This window comes from Melospiza melodia, chromosome 5, assembly GCF_035770615.1.
Source record: "Melospiza melodia melodia isolate bMelMel2 chromosome 5, bMelMel2.pri, whole genome shotgun sequence".
Taxonomy (NCBI): domain Eukaryota; kingdom Metazoa; phylum Chordata; class Aves; order Passeriformes; family Passerellidae; genus Melospiza; species Melospiza melodia.
Window position 1 is genome coordinate 39,384,429 of NC_086198.1, and position 15,124 is coordinate 39,399,552.

Genomic DNA, 15,124 nt, shown 5'->3' on the forward strand with positions numbered 1-15,124 from the left:
AATGTTATTTTTATATTTGTGTGCCAAAGTTTATTGACCTGGGTGAGACACTCTCTTTTTATAATGCCATTAACGGAATATTCATAAAATATTATTAGCAATGCTTTAACAAACTTCTTTAAGTAATAGATCACTTTTAAAAGAAAAAAAAAAAGACTTTATGGATTGCAAAATATACTGAACTGACCCTTGCAGTGACTGGAATGCTTTTTTATCCACAGAGCATGGGTGGCAGCAGAGTAACCCCCATCCTCCATCCCCCAGCCCCAGCCCCAGCCGTGTGTCTCACCCTTTACCTGGATGCACCACTACAAAGGGTGAGGGAGCTATGGCAGCTTGCTCTGCATTCCCATTCACTTGTTCACCTCTTTCCAAAAAAAAAAAAAAAAAAACATGCCTGATATTTGGAGCTGATGTCTGAGCTCCAAGCCTACAGGAGCAGCCAGGTTATTTCTGACAGAATGCATTCTACCGCTGCTTAGGTTTCGGTCTCTGTTTGCTTGGGTGGATTTAGAGCAGGAGTGATGAACTTGCAGTCTGGTTGATTGGTTGGTTGGTCCACCAAAATTATAATTTTCTGGTTCTGGTGAAGCTGATGGGACTTAGTGAAGAGCCATGTTTCATATGTTACAGTTAACATGTAGACTGGAAGGAGAACCATCAAAATATAAAGGACACTTAAAATTAACAACGCAGATTTAAAACCAACCTTGGCGTCATGCATATGAGGTGATTAACTCCTTTTTTAAATTATTGCTCCCTGCAAGTGAAGCCTGAATAGCTGGGCTGTTTCTGAGTGAAATGCAGGAATTTACAGCACCCTGTGCTCCTTTATAATTTGCTATATTCTATGGGGAAGGCTTGATCTGTGTGGCATGGTGAGGCACACAGCTTGTACAGGGGACCAAGAGAAGACAGTGAGTTGAATGCTTGCACTAAAGCCTATGTGAAGGCAGATATTGCTTGGATATTGTCTGAACTTAATAAATGCAGCTCTGAAACAAGAAAAGAGTTTACATAGTGGCTTTACCCCTGTTCTGCTGTTGCAGGGGTGTTTTTGATTTAAAAGAAAGGGGTTTGTGTCATCTTTCTGCTAAGTGAAGGGGGATCAAGGGTATATCTGTAACAGCAACAGCATGCCTGGTATTTTATATTCTTTGGAAATTTTATTGTCTAGCAGTTCCTTTGGATCTTTAGGCTGTTGGCACTTCTAGGGGGACTCAGCAGTTGCTCTCTAAGAGCAGGAGTAATGCTATGGGAGCTTATGGAGCTCTTAAATACAGTCCAGAGGGAAAGTGACAATGGTTATAAAAGGTATAGGATGGGTTTATAGTATGGATTTTATTTTGCTGCTTGGGTTGCCAGCTGTGGAGGGAAGCACTGAGCCCTTTCTCTGTCCCCTTTAGATTAGCTAGCACTGCTAAGCAGCAGCAAAATTTGATTAGGAGAGTTTGAAGGTGTTCCAAGCACAGGCAATCCCTTCTAGGCTTTTCCATAAGAGCAAATACTCCTGCCTGTGCTCACAGTTATAAAGTAGTAATCCAACATCGAGTTTAGATGATTTGCAACAAGGTGAAAGGAAGATTTATTAAAGAGACAGGGGCTTTACAGTATTTTCTGTTCATTTCTGATCCATGAGCTAGGAATAATTATTGCATACTTTACTTTCTCTTTCCTGTTTATTGTGTTAATATTTTTAATTTCTTTTTTTTGTTCAACTACCACTGATGTCTTGACATGTCTTCCCTTATCAGTCTACACAAAATTAGCTCACTATGGATGGGAGGCTTATTAGGGTGTCTTGAGCAACAAATGAAATTTAATATATTTTTGCCAGTTCTTTATTTTATTTTATTTTATTTTATTTTATTTTATTTTATTTTATTTTATTTTATTTTATTTTATTTTATTTTATTTTATTTTATTTTTATATTTTATTTTATTTTATTTATTTTATTTTATTTTATTTTATTTTATTTATTTTATTTTATTTTATTTTATTTTACTTTATTTTATTTTATTTTATATTTTATTTCTTATTTTATTTTATCTTATTATATCTTATTCCCTATAAATTGTATGCATTAAGGATTCTTGCTGTAATGCTCAGAATCGTTGTTGTTCCAGGAAGGATCGATACTGCACAAATCCTCTACCCTAAGAATTTTAATTGTGATGCTTGTGAATCTTCAATCATCTTGCTCACCTCAAATAATGTTAGAATATATGTACAATTAGTATGAATTATATGGTCAGAATTATAGAACTGCTTGTGACTAAAGCCTTTTTTTCTGACTACCCATACTCACACAGACTTGAGGGTTCCCTGTGTACTAGTTTGAGAGTTTGGATCAGGTGATAAAACAGGGATGAAAGAGAGAGCTGTGATCTCAGAGGAGATATTAGGCACCAGAAATTATGGTGTTCTTGTTCCAGCTCTTACACTGACTGTGATACTTCCATTTCTATAGCACTTGCCATCTCTGGATCTCAAAGTGGATTATAAAGAATAGTGATTTAAACCTTCCTGCACCTCTAGGAGATAGGTAAGCAATGTTATTCCCATTTTACAGATGGAGAAATTGTGATACAGAGAGGCTTAGTGTTTGTTATTTAAAAGTTTATTTATGAACACACATGCATGCACACACAGAGAACTGGAAACAGATGTCAGAACTTTCATTGCTCTCTTTTTTAAGTTGAGTCCACCCTCCTTTCCATTTAACCTCTCTGATTTATATTCCCCATCTGTAAAAAGACGGAAACTGGTACAGACATGCAGAGATTTGCTTGCACATAAATTTCTGTGCAGAACCAAAAAAAAAGCCAAAAGTTGCCCTTAAAATCCAATGCTTTTTATGTGTTGGCAGAGGATATTTTAAGATTTAAAGCAACAATTTCTGTAGGTGGGGAGAGTTGCAGTAGTTCTGCAACTTAAATGCATAATATTTAGTTATTGCTATAAAAGGGCTTGATTGTTTTGTAGTATAAGCATGTTAAATGGAGATTAAAACTTTCCAAATGCCTCAATTTCCATGGCAAAAGGCCAGACACAGCCAGTAACTCAGTCTCTGCATTATCTGGAAGATGGTGCCACATCAGTACAGTGTCAGACAGGAGAGGGGCAGTGGTGCTGCATAAAAGCAGTATTTGCCCCAGCTGCATCTCTGTTTATCTTTCTCCCAGCAAACTCCTCCTGTGTCTGTAGTGCAGCACGAGTTCCTCAGTGGCAGACACCAATCTAGACAACTATGCCTAAATATTTACAAGAGAACTGAAATGATGACTGAACTTTGGGAAAAAAAAGTTTTAAAGATCCAATATAAGTCCTGTTATTTTTTTTACCATTATTGGAATGGTTGTTTCTTGTAATATTAAAAAAATATACATTAAAAGATATTTGGATACTGGATTAATCTGATCATTTACTGCATCATGAAGGTTCTGATCTCATTATTCTTAAAAACATTGTTTAAAAAACACCTTGCAGAAGCTTTTAAAAATTCTTTCTAATTCTGCTACTAATTTGCTACAGAACTGAAACATTGACAACCTCGTCTATTAGATGTTTTATTTTTAAAAACACATCTGGCAAATTTCTGTAGGTTGAACAGATGCAGAAATATTTTTCACGTTTTCCTGTGTGCACCCTGTAGCATAGGCAGGCTAGATCAGACAAACATCCAACACTCACAGTAACATTTTCCTGTAAGTAATCTAACTTCCAATCTAACTTCCTTGTGATACAGTACCCAGATTTCATACCTTTACTGGTGAATATATGTCTAGGAAATAGGCATGGCTAATATATATTTATATATTTATATATGTATATATTTATGTTAAATGGAACGGAGACTGGATGTGTTTATGTGTCACCACGCAAGCATCAACCTGTACACGATTTAAAGATCCATTTGAAAGTTAAGATTCCTTTTTGTTTCAGCTGTAAAACTTCACACAGAGCAGCAGACTGAATTTCAGGTAGGGATTTAGTGTGTTTGGAGCTAAGGTAACACCTGATTTTATCACTCTAAGTTTTACCAGATAAGAGTGGCGCTGATGCTAATTATAATACTTGAGTAAGAGAGTTAGTTCTTTGGTTTAATGTGTGACTGAGATCAGAATTTAACCTGGGGTCTTCCTGAATGCTGGTACAAATCACTTGTTACTTTTGCTCCCAATTACAGTTAAATTAGCCAGTGTCTTGAGGTAATACAGCTACTGCAGCTGCTGGATTAGGATATGGCTTTGCTAATGCATTGACCTTCTTCATTTGTGTAACATGAGTTAATTTTCAGCCTGACAGTAAATGCTGAAATTTGAATTGTAGCACTAATGCACAATTTTTTTTTCATCTGTCAAACCAGACTGAAGGGTCATTTAGTGATGAGGATAATGGTTCACTTTGAAAGAGAAGGAAAACTAGCTTCTGAATTTTAGGGGGCATTCTAGATCTTGCTTCAAAAAACAAGCTGAACTAGGGAAAAATTAGCCTGTGACATTTGAGTAATACTTCACCTGTAAGTCTGAATATTTGCCTTATACTGATTCTGTACAGGCACATTGGAATATTTGCCATGACAAGTTAGACAGAATAATAAAACAACCTATGAAATTTGGTATTCAGGCTATCAAGCCTCAAAAAGAGGCTTTCTCTGAAAAGTGAATCAACATTAAACTGTTTGCTATAATGGGAATTTCCAGCCTCAGTTTGTGACAAGTTTTGATTGTTTCTCTACACCCTAAGAAACCCTAAACCTAAGAACTGTTGGAGACTGATTTTTTTTTATTTTTGTTCCTCTCAGAAGTGTCTTTCTTTCTTTCCTGCAGCACGGAAAAGGATATGCTAGTCACTTCTACAGGACTTACCTGAAGCAGCATGATTTGCACAAAAGAAAGTCGACCAACAAAAAGCATCAGCTTTCAACTTCATTATCTTGGCCATCCAGTTCTGTGTAACTGAAGGATTTGTGTGCTGTTGGAGACATCCTGGCCAACCATAGGACCTAATTGCTCTCAGCAGGCCTGAGAAATGAGTTGAAATGTGTAGAACTGTAGAAACTTCAGAGGCAACTGATCTTGCCTCTCTGATCAGTGTGTGCCTGTTTACAGCACTATATATCTTTCTCTCTCCAAAATGTCACTGAGCCCTTTAGATGTTTATATTCACCACAAAAAGCCAATCGTACAGATAAAAGAGATGTGCATTATAAATGCAATATCACTGTTTTAAACTTGACTGTTTTATATTATTTTTGTGTGATCAAGTGTTCCCCAAACTATTCCAACTTTACAAGAGAGATTGTGATCATGTTCTTTTCACCTGTGGGTTGTAAAAATGTTGTTAATCTGAAGACCCACAAAATTATCAAAGACATTTCTGTAGTTTATACACCGTGTTGCAAAGTGTTTACTGTACTATTTCAAAGCTTCTAAATAAATATAAAATATATATATATTATATTATATATAATTTTCCGAAAAGCGTGGTACAACTTAGTTGATTTTTAAATGGATTCATACAGTCTACACCATCCACTAAAGCGAGAAGATAATTCAGGGTTCCTAAGCTATCCTTGCTAAAAACAAAAATAAAATAAACCTTTAATAGTACTTCCCCAAAATTCGTATTTTGGTCGATCCTGTTTTTCTTGTTTGAAAAAAAAAAAAAAGCTGTAAGCAACAACATTTTGTCTAAAAAGTCGTGAGGAATTTTCAATGCCAAAGATGCAGCTGTCAATATTTCCCCAATGAGCGCTATGTACTATCAGAGGTATAAACCACTCTCCATTACTTTGGTTATGTTTCTATGGTTTTTAATTTGGAATCACAAAATCTTTTATAAGGCTCTATAAATTCACCTGTATATGTTGTTAAAAAAGAACACTGGGTGTCTGTACATTTTGCAATGTAAGATATAATGTAAGTGAAGTTAAGTATTTTAAGAAAATCATCCCAAGCTCATAAATATGTATACATACATACATAAATACATACACACACACAAAAAAAAAAACCACCCACACATCTCTCTTTAACATAGTTTTGTGAAACTATACAAATATATTGCCTAAAAATATTTCTCTTGTGGCTAGGAATAGTTGTTGATAGAATTCAAATTACAAAGGCAAAGTGTATGCCAGAAGACTCTTTTGTCACAAAGGAGATTTCCAATTAGGAACATGGCACATTCTCAGCTGACCCCTGTCCCATGGGAGTTCAAATGGTGTTGGCCACCATCTTTGTCGGGAAAAGGATTAAGCCCTTGCATATAATCTTTATGTTCTGTAATAATTCTGTGGTCTGAAACGGTATCTTAGAGCGTTTCTTTTCTATGAAATATTGAAAAAAGTAAAATTTCGAAGGTAAAGTTTAAAACTACTTTCATGTCCATGGAGTTTAAGTACCATTTACTAAATGTAAAAATCTAGTAAAATTTTTTCTTTTTTTTTTTTTGTGCTGTGATTTTTTTTCCTTTACTGTACCTTAATACATCAAATAATGAAAGCAAATGAGAGCACACCTTGTTGTCAGCCAATGCCTAGCCAAATTCAAACCAATTCCATCTGATGGTTCAATATTAAGTAAAACAAGAGCAAATGTTTCATTGGTTGCAGTGGGATCTGGATCATGCCATTATTTTGGAATTCTGCCATGGGATGAATGTGTGAGAGGTCGCTGCTATGTCATAATAGAATTTGGGTTTCTTATTTTTGTTTGTGGGTTCTGGGGTTATTTTGTTCTCTGTAATGGTAGTTTCTATTAGATAGGAGTATATAAATCACCTGTATGAAAGCCATCTTGCTGTGGATCCAAATATACACAGGGAATCCAACATTCCTGATCAAATTCCATGAGTTCTTTGTACAGCTAGTGGACCCTACCATTATTAATTTCATATTCCAAACAAAATAATATGCTCATTAAACACTTTAATGTGCACACCTAGCATGATCGTATAATGACAGATTGTTTCATGAGATCCTTTTAAAAATGTATGTTATAAAAAACCTAATTCAAAAATCCCTCAAACCACTTCAACAGCTATTGATTTGAGCAAATACAACAGTGAAATGTTCCTCCTGCTCTAGGTAGCAGACCTTTTAGTTGCCTACAGCCTTCATTTATTTTATGAAGAAAAGCAATGGAATTTGTGACAAATATTTCATTTAAAGGAGAATTCTAGATTCTTGTTTCTGCTTTTAAAGCAAGAAAGTTCTTGCCATTCTGAAACCCGTTTCTAATTAGGTTTTTAATACAGACATATATTGTAATTTATGGTTGTTTTTTTGGTCTTTGTGAGGGAAAGGAAATTATTTTACTTTCTGTTTCATGGACAGCCAAAATGTTTCTATTTTATGAAACTCCCTTCACATTTTGCACGCCATTTTTTTCTGAAAAAATTATTAACCATATCATGTCCTGACATTCATTTCCAAAACCGAACTCTTTCCATCAAGTGTGATATATGTACAGATTTATTGATCTTTTTTATTTGTATTTTATGTTAAATACCATTGGCATTGGCCCATATATACACAGAAATCCTTGTGAGTTCACTGGGATGAACTCAGTTCATCCTAGAGAGGTCCTAGAGGGAGTCATGGTAGGATGCAGAAGCATCAAGGAAAAGGAAGAACTGAAGTGCTGCTGAGCTTTTGAGATGCGCTGTTTCTTTGTTTTAGTTGGCAGCTGGCCACCTGCCTTTGAAATTGCCTTGTTCAGCATCTCCCAAATATTCCATGGCACTGCTGGGAGCAGGGACAGGTCTGTGAATGCCTTCAGAGCTCTCTCAGTGTGTGTGTGCCTCCTCCTCTGATGCAAATATTGAAGGACTCTCATTGTATATTGGACCCAACAGTGAATTAAAAATAATCAGGAAATTTTTAGGTTGGGTATTAAGGGGAAAGATTGGTGCCCATAAAACTGAGATGAAGAAAGTTTGGGAATCTCCTTCATTGTAGGTTTTCAAGGACAGTGCAAAAAAAAAAAAAAAAAAAAAACCACACCTGTAAGGGATGATCTAAGTGTACTTAAAGTTGCCTCAGAGAAAAAGCACAGAGAAAGCTCTCAGTCCTGGTGATCTGTAATGCTCCTGGTGGGGCATGCTGAGCTTTGGAGGGGTTAATCTGTGCACAGCTGTAGGGATAAGAATGTTCTATCCTTCAATTAGTTGTTTGAAGCAATATTTAATGTCTCAATTTACCATTTATGAGCATAATAGAACAAGCTGCCTGTGAGAATAATTGTCTTTGGAGTAAATTAGAGTTCAAGCAGAGAAGACAGGGTCTTATAAAAGATAACAATATAGAATCAGGTCTGTGAATCTTTTTTTTTTTTCTTTCTTAAACTCCTGATTCAGATATGTAGCAATAGATTTCCAAGCAGCTTGCCTATCAAAATTCTTCAAAATCAAACTTCAGTTTCTTGCAAAACTTAGAAATACTAAAACATTTCACTACTTGAAATAGAATTCCAATTTTTTAAAGCAAGTTTTTGCTAACATGCCTCCTATTGAGGGACGCTATTTCCATGAACATATTCTTAAATTTCTGGAACAAGGTGTAGTAATTTTAAGTAGTTATTTCTTTTTCATTAATGTTGTTGCAAAATTAGGTGAAGTTAAATACACAGATGAATACAATTTGTAAAGATTCCTGCATTATAGCCTCTATATAGTTGTGGGGGAGCTACATGTGTGTGTATGTGTGTGTGTGTGTAACTATAGTTCAAATTCTGGGAAGTTGCCATGACATTTTTTTTCTTACAACTCCTATCAGTAAATGTAAACAAAAGGGAAGAAACACATGTTAGGGTACTACAAAACAAGACTTGTTCCTTAGTGTAGAATGGAGTTTTGCATTCAATAATTAAATTCAGCCCCTTCTTCATGTGTTAAACCCACAATCAAGCACACAACTCATTTTTATTTTGACCTCCAAAATGTTACCTGCTCAAAGAAGGTTTTTTTTTTTTTTCATTCTTTTTTTAAAGTAATATCATTCCTCAGGGTAAAGGGTGGATAAATAGATAGTCTTCCTAGGCTGATAAATTGCAATTGCAATTTTGCAAGGCTGTTAAATATTTGTGTGTCTTACCTGGAGAAAGGCGATCGTAACCTGCCACTGTTCCATGTTCTTCTAGTCTCAAGTTTTATGGCATTTGGACTTGTGAATTAAAACCTATACAAAAGTATAGGGGCCAAAATAAGCATTTTTGATATACATTTAGGTATTGCAATTTGACTGCAAAAAATTGGCATCAGATGTCTATAAAGAGTAGAAAGTTGTTTATTCTGTTCTGTTTGCAGTAATGTAAAAGACAGCCAGCAGGACTTTATTATAATATTGTGCAATGATAAATTCTGAAACTGTGAGTCAAATCCTTTGCACTGATCCCTACAATCATAGAGCAGATTCTTCATAAAGAGCTCCTTCATTTTATTTTGTCTCAAAGAAATGGATATATATATATATATATATATACAAACAAATATACACACGCATTACAATCCATTGTTGAGCATCTGTGTTTTTGTAGATATCCTCATATGTAAGAAATAAGCAAGAACTAACTTGGACAGATTTCTTGAACTGAAATTGTTTTTGAATTTGAATTTGTTAATAAAGTTCATGATATTGACAGACATCAAGAAAAATGAAATCTCTGTGGGTGTAGCTCTCCAGAAGGCAAACGCTTCACTTAGGAAGCATCTTGTCAAAAAACTGTATAAATGCAACTGCTGGAAATCTTGCTGAGTCAAGATGAAAGATGCTGTGCTAAAGCTTTCTTGTTCACTGTGTCAGCACTGATTAAAGTGTCCTCTGGATGGTAACCACTTTAGGCAAGCAGAAGATATCGAAAATTGCAAGCAGGATTGAGATAACGTTTACCATTCCTGTGGAAGAGAGACACAGACAAATAGGTGAATTTATACTGAAATACTGATCTATATCATACAGTATGGAAAAAAAAAATTAAGAAAAGTGAATGCTTTCAAACACTTGCACTTCAAAGATTAAAGTTCTGATGCTCAACTTAGAAGCATATTTTGGGTAACTCATCTTTGATTTTCACTGACCCTGGAGAGCAATGTATTGTATGACAGAGTCTTACCATACGTGATAAAGGGAATGTAACCAAACCAACCTTAATTTATAGAAATATTGGATGCAAACATTCAGATTGCAAAACTAGGCTGTATTTTATATGCATCAGAGCCTAATTCCATTAAAGGCAGTGGCCCAAGTTGCAGTGATATGAAGGAGAGCAAAAGGAAGTTTTCGTTTCTTTCTTTATGCATTTTTTAAGCAAGAGCAGCCTGCAATAAAATTATTTGACATCAGAAAAAGGGAAACTTCACTGGCTTTCCTTTTAATAAAGCTGCACAATCCAGTTTGGATATTTGAAACTTCAGACATGGCTATGTGTTAGTATGAAACAGATATTTCTGATAATTTTATCTCAAAGCAAAATGAGATAAAACTTATGTTTTATGTTTTTTAAAACAAGATGTTAAGTGATATAAATGTTTAGGTTTTCTATTAAGATAAAGACAGAAATGCAGTCCTGAAAAGACAGATTCATGTTTTTATTATGCAGAAGTTCAGACAGCTAAAAATTCATTGGAACAGAGTATTCTTACACTGTCCTGGTTGTTGGTTGAAAATATCAGCAAAACAAGCAAAAAAAAATCAACCTTAACCTCGTGGATGTTTCAGAAGGTTTTGCTCTGGAAGGTAACAGATCCTAAGAACATTATCTCCTTTCAGGCTTGGCTGAAAGTTGTTTTCTATCCTCTTTGCTGGGCTAACATACTTGGAGTGTAAAAGCAGCCCTCTGAATGGTTTGCACATTCATCTCAGTGGAGAATTCTCATTTGTTGAGAATAATCTGGAAAAATGACTTAGATGAAGCCTGATGTCAAAATTGCCTTGTAATTCCATGTCCATCACTACAGCTTTTCTAACCAGGTATCAGAATAATTTAAGGGTGAAATGTTTTGGGATGCTGATGGAAAAGCAGTGGTGTGGCACTTTTCCTGTGTGGGGAAAAAAAAAAGAGAGGAAGAGAGAGAATATTCTCTGCTCTTCCTAGTCTCACAGACATCATTAATTGATACTTAAATAGTATTTTGTTCAGGAACATAAATATCACAAAAGGAGAAGGATTTCACCACAAGAGCAATATATTTGTTGTGGCTTGTGCTATATTTAAAAAAAAAAAAAAGAAAGGAAGAATGCAAGCAAACATTCTCATTCTCAACCCCCTGAAGATGAGGCTAAATGATGCCCTTGGAGCTCACAACCATTCAGTCTTTGAGAGAGGCTCTGTTTGATTTCTATTCTGGCTGTCAACAAAGAAAGAAAAGAGAGACTGTGCTGGAAGTTAAAGATAGGTAATTAATATAATCTAGGGGGAAAATGCAATATACCTTGTAATAACATCATTAAACCTCACTGAGCTGCCTGAAACGATCTGTTGAAAATTAAACAAACAAGCCAACAAAACCCCCGAAACAAAACAAAAAATAAATCTCTTTCTTGGCACTCCAGGTACGCATTTACATCAGACCACAGCTAAGCTGAAATAAAATGGCTGAGGTATATATGGGAGGGGATCATATTTTTCTTTCACCTGTTTCCAGGGGATGGGAAGGGGGGTGATCCTGGCATCCAGCACTTCCTTGGGGACAGGAACATTCTGGAACATTCCTCATCCTATTGTGAACATTTAATAATTTACAGATTTACTTCCAGATGTATTAATATGTATTCTTCTTCAAATGCAACTTTTTCAAGGATGATACTTCACTGTGCTTTTGACTATTTATGTCAGCTATTTTTGAGGGCTCCCTCTCATTAGGAACAGTTAAGTAATAGATTTACCAGTCTAACTAAAATTTTCTTTTATAATTGTAGATGGAGTTCAAGCAGCCCTTATCATATAGAAACTGCGATTAAGGCCCCCAGGTTTAATTTTGCTACTTTGATACCTGTCGTCACTTCCCATGTTACAACACATGGAAATAAATTTAATTTTATTATTAAAGAAATACAATTTTGTTCTATTTAGTGAGTCTGATCTAAGAAGTACCCCTTAACTGGGAAAAGACTGAGGCAAAATCAAGTAACTAGCTGTTTTTCTTTTCTTATATAAATAATTTCCAGACCTACCACTGTTCAAGAAGGACATAAAATGCAGTAACAGAAAATATTTGAAGTCTGCACTTTGATTCACTGGACTAGGGAAATTGCTTTCCTGTTTCCTTTCTATCTGGAGTCAACTGGAAACCACTGTTTGCATGCAAACTTTTTAGGTGTTTAATTCTTCATTCACAGATTTAAATCTACTGCTTTACTCAACACGTTGCTAATATTCACAGATTTAAAGCTTCAGGGGGAAAAATAAACAAACTCCAAACGTCTTATGTTCTCATCCCAAATATAACTTTCAGCACTGGAAAATATATGGAAATTGAAAAAAAAAATATTTATTTTAAAGATGGATATTTTTATTGATAGATTTTTTTAAGACAGATTTTTTAAGATAGATTTATTTGCTGCTGTTCTGCGTGGTTTCATATCCTTTATTAATAACAAAAATATACCCCAGTGTTATGACAGATGCCTGCATCACTATCCTTATTTTCCCGAAGCACAACTGAGAAACTTCATACTGCAGAGGTGGGAACAAAACCCAATTCCTAAATCAAAATAATAGGATTAAAAAAAAAAACAAACAAAAACAAAAACACCACAACAATCATTATGCAAGAAAATAATGTAAAATCACATGGGTGCTGCCATGCTGAGCTCTCCCCACATCCAGGTTAATGAGCTAACTAGCAGTCTGGAGAGCAATCTGCAATTTGGTGCCCTTGGTCTCTCTGTCAAAAGAATATATAATTATTCTTTTCAAAATGGGACAGCTTCAAAGAGAAAAATGAAGAGCTCTTCATCTTTCCACTCAGAGCCCAAATCCTTTTGGATTTGATGATTAGGGAGGGTTGGGAAAAGGAAATTGGGTTTAGAGCCCATCATATTAAAGAAGCATTTGTCCTCAGCAGCCAAGATTATGAGCAAATACTGTGATCACATGGCATAAAAAGGGCCTCTGACAGCATTTCTTTGTCTGGTAGTTTTCTGCTCAATACTTTTTTTCTGCAAACACCTAAAAACAGGATCCTGTTTTTGTTAAGATGTTTGTTAAGGTGTTAAAGACTAGATACCAAAGATTTCCTGGGCAGATGGTATGAATATGACATGGTATGGTATGAATGATTCTGGAATATTTTACCAGGATGTGAGAAATCTGTATTCACTTCTTTGCACCTCACGGAATTTCTGCATCCACACCCAGCCTGGAAGAATTTCTACACAGCAAGCTGGAGGATTCTCTCCTTTTCTACTGTTGCAGTCTGCAAGAGCATTTAAACACCTCTTGCACATTTGCCACCTCCCATGGCTTACCACTGATTAAATACAGACCCATTTTCGTGCTCTCCAGTGAGTGTGTGATGCTGTGCAAGAAGTTTTGCTCAGTAGGTGTTTGCCACAGAGAGTGGCAGGAGGTGTACAACAGAGAGCTTTCTCTTCTTCCAAAGGGAGAGATCAAGAACAAACCACCCCTGAAATGCTGGTCATGTAGATGGGTGTGTAACCAGAAAATATTTGGACATAGCAGTGGCAAGGGCTGTGGTGATGTTCACAGGGGTCTCAGGATGAGGGAAGAGATGAGGATCTGACTTCTTGTTTCAGAAGGCTTGATTTATTATTTTATTATATATATTACATTAAAACTATACTAAAAGAATAGAAGAAAGGATTTCCTCAGGAGGCTAGCTAAGAATAGAATAGCAAAGAATGATAACAAAGGTTTGTGGCTCGGCTCTCTGTCTGAGCCAGCTGACTGCGATTGGCCATTAATTACAAACATCCAACATGGGCCAATCACAGATGAACCTGTTGCATTCCACAGCAGCAGATAATCAATGTTTGCATTTTGTTCCTGAGGCCTCCCAGCTTCTTAGGAGGAATAAATCCTAAAGAAATGATTTTTCATGAAGGATGTCTATGACAAAGGGCAGTCTAAGAGTCCTACACTAAGAGCATGCATTGCTGGGAGGGACTTACCTGGTATTTACTCAGCAAAAGTTGAAAAGTTCAGAAATTCTGGACAATTTAATACATTTTCTGCAAGGTCTGTCCTGAGTCACACTGTTGATGACAACAAAATTACCATACCAGTTGAGTTGTTTCCCTGGAACAAGTGCCTGCACTCCAGCATCATAAAATGCAAAGGCACAGGCAAGGCACAAAGTAAGACTGTGGCTCACAGAGCTGCTGGTAAAAAAAGAGGATTTGCCCACCCCTCAGTGCCCAGGGTTAGGGCTGTTTCCACCAATACAGGCTGACCTAACCTGTTGCTAGAGACTGTAATGAAGCAGGCATGACATGCCTCCATTGTGAAAGGGAGATCCCAAACGTGGTGGAAAAAGAATATTTCATTTTGAGATGCAGCTTTTTTTTGATAATTTTATTTATTTGATATTATTATTAAATACTAGAGTATTTAGATTGCAAAATACTAGCTGTTTGAAATAAATCAGACAAGAATGTTTCCTGTGCATATGTTGTCACTAATATTACTTGAGGTCTTCACGTTACTCACTCGGTCCTGGCTTGCTCTTATAAAGGAAAATCTTGCAGACATGTATCTGAGTTCTGTCTTCCTCTTTACCAAATTTTTCCCCCCTTCTGAGACATTTAAATTGGCCTGACCAAGTACTTTGAAAAAATAAGATAATGGGAGACATATGAAAAGAATTTCATTTAAAGAATTTTGTGCACTTGTTGGCATGCAGGTAAAATCCTACTTCGATTCTTGTTTTATCCAAATAAACCAAGGAGCATAAAAGTAGATTCTTAGGCCACTACAGGTCAACATCTTGCCCTGACAGGTCCATTGTAAAGAGGGCAAATTGATACACTAATTAAAATACCAAATATCTATGTAGAACTACAATGGTATATTTATATTTTATAACTATATATATATATAAAATATATAACCTATAAGTTATACTTTTATATTATGTCTAATATATATATTCATATAT

At 35.6% G+C, this 15,124-nt stretch overlaps 1 protein-coding gene across 2 annotated transcripts in view; it reads left to right on the forward strand.

Annotated features, from left to right (window-relative positions):
• Nucleotides 1-10,052, forward strand: part of PCDH10 (protocadherin 10) — a 37,927-nt gene extending 27,875 nt beyond the window's left edge. The window contains exons 5-6 of one of the 2 annotated variants that reach the window (XM_063157116.1): nt 2,472-2,546; nt 4,834-10,052. In XM_063157116.1, the coding sequence (XP_063013186.1) occupies nt 2,472-2,506 (35 nt within the window). In that variant the 3' untranslated portion in view covers nt 2,507-2,546; nt 4,834-10,052. The remainder of the gene's footprint in view (nt 1-2,471; nt 2,547-4,833) is intronic. The other variant, XM_063157117.1, reaches the window with a different exon arrangement.
• The last annotated feature ends 5,072 nt before the right edge of the window (nt 10,053-15,124 follow it).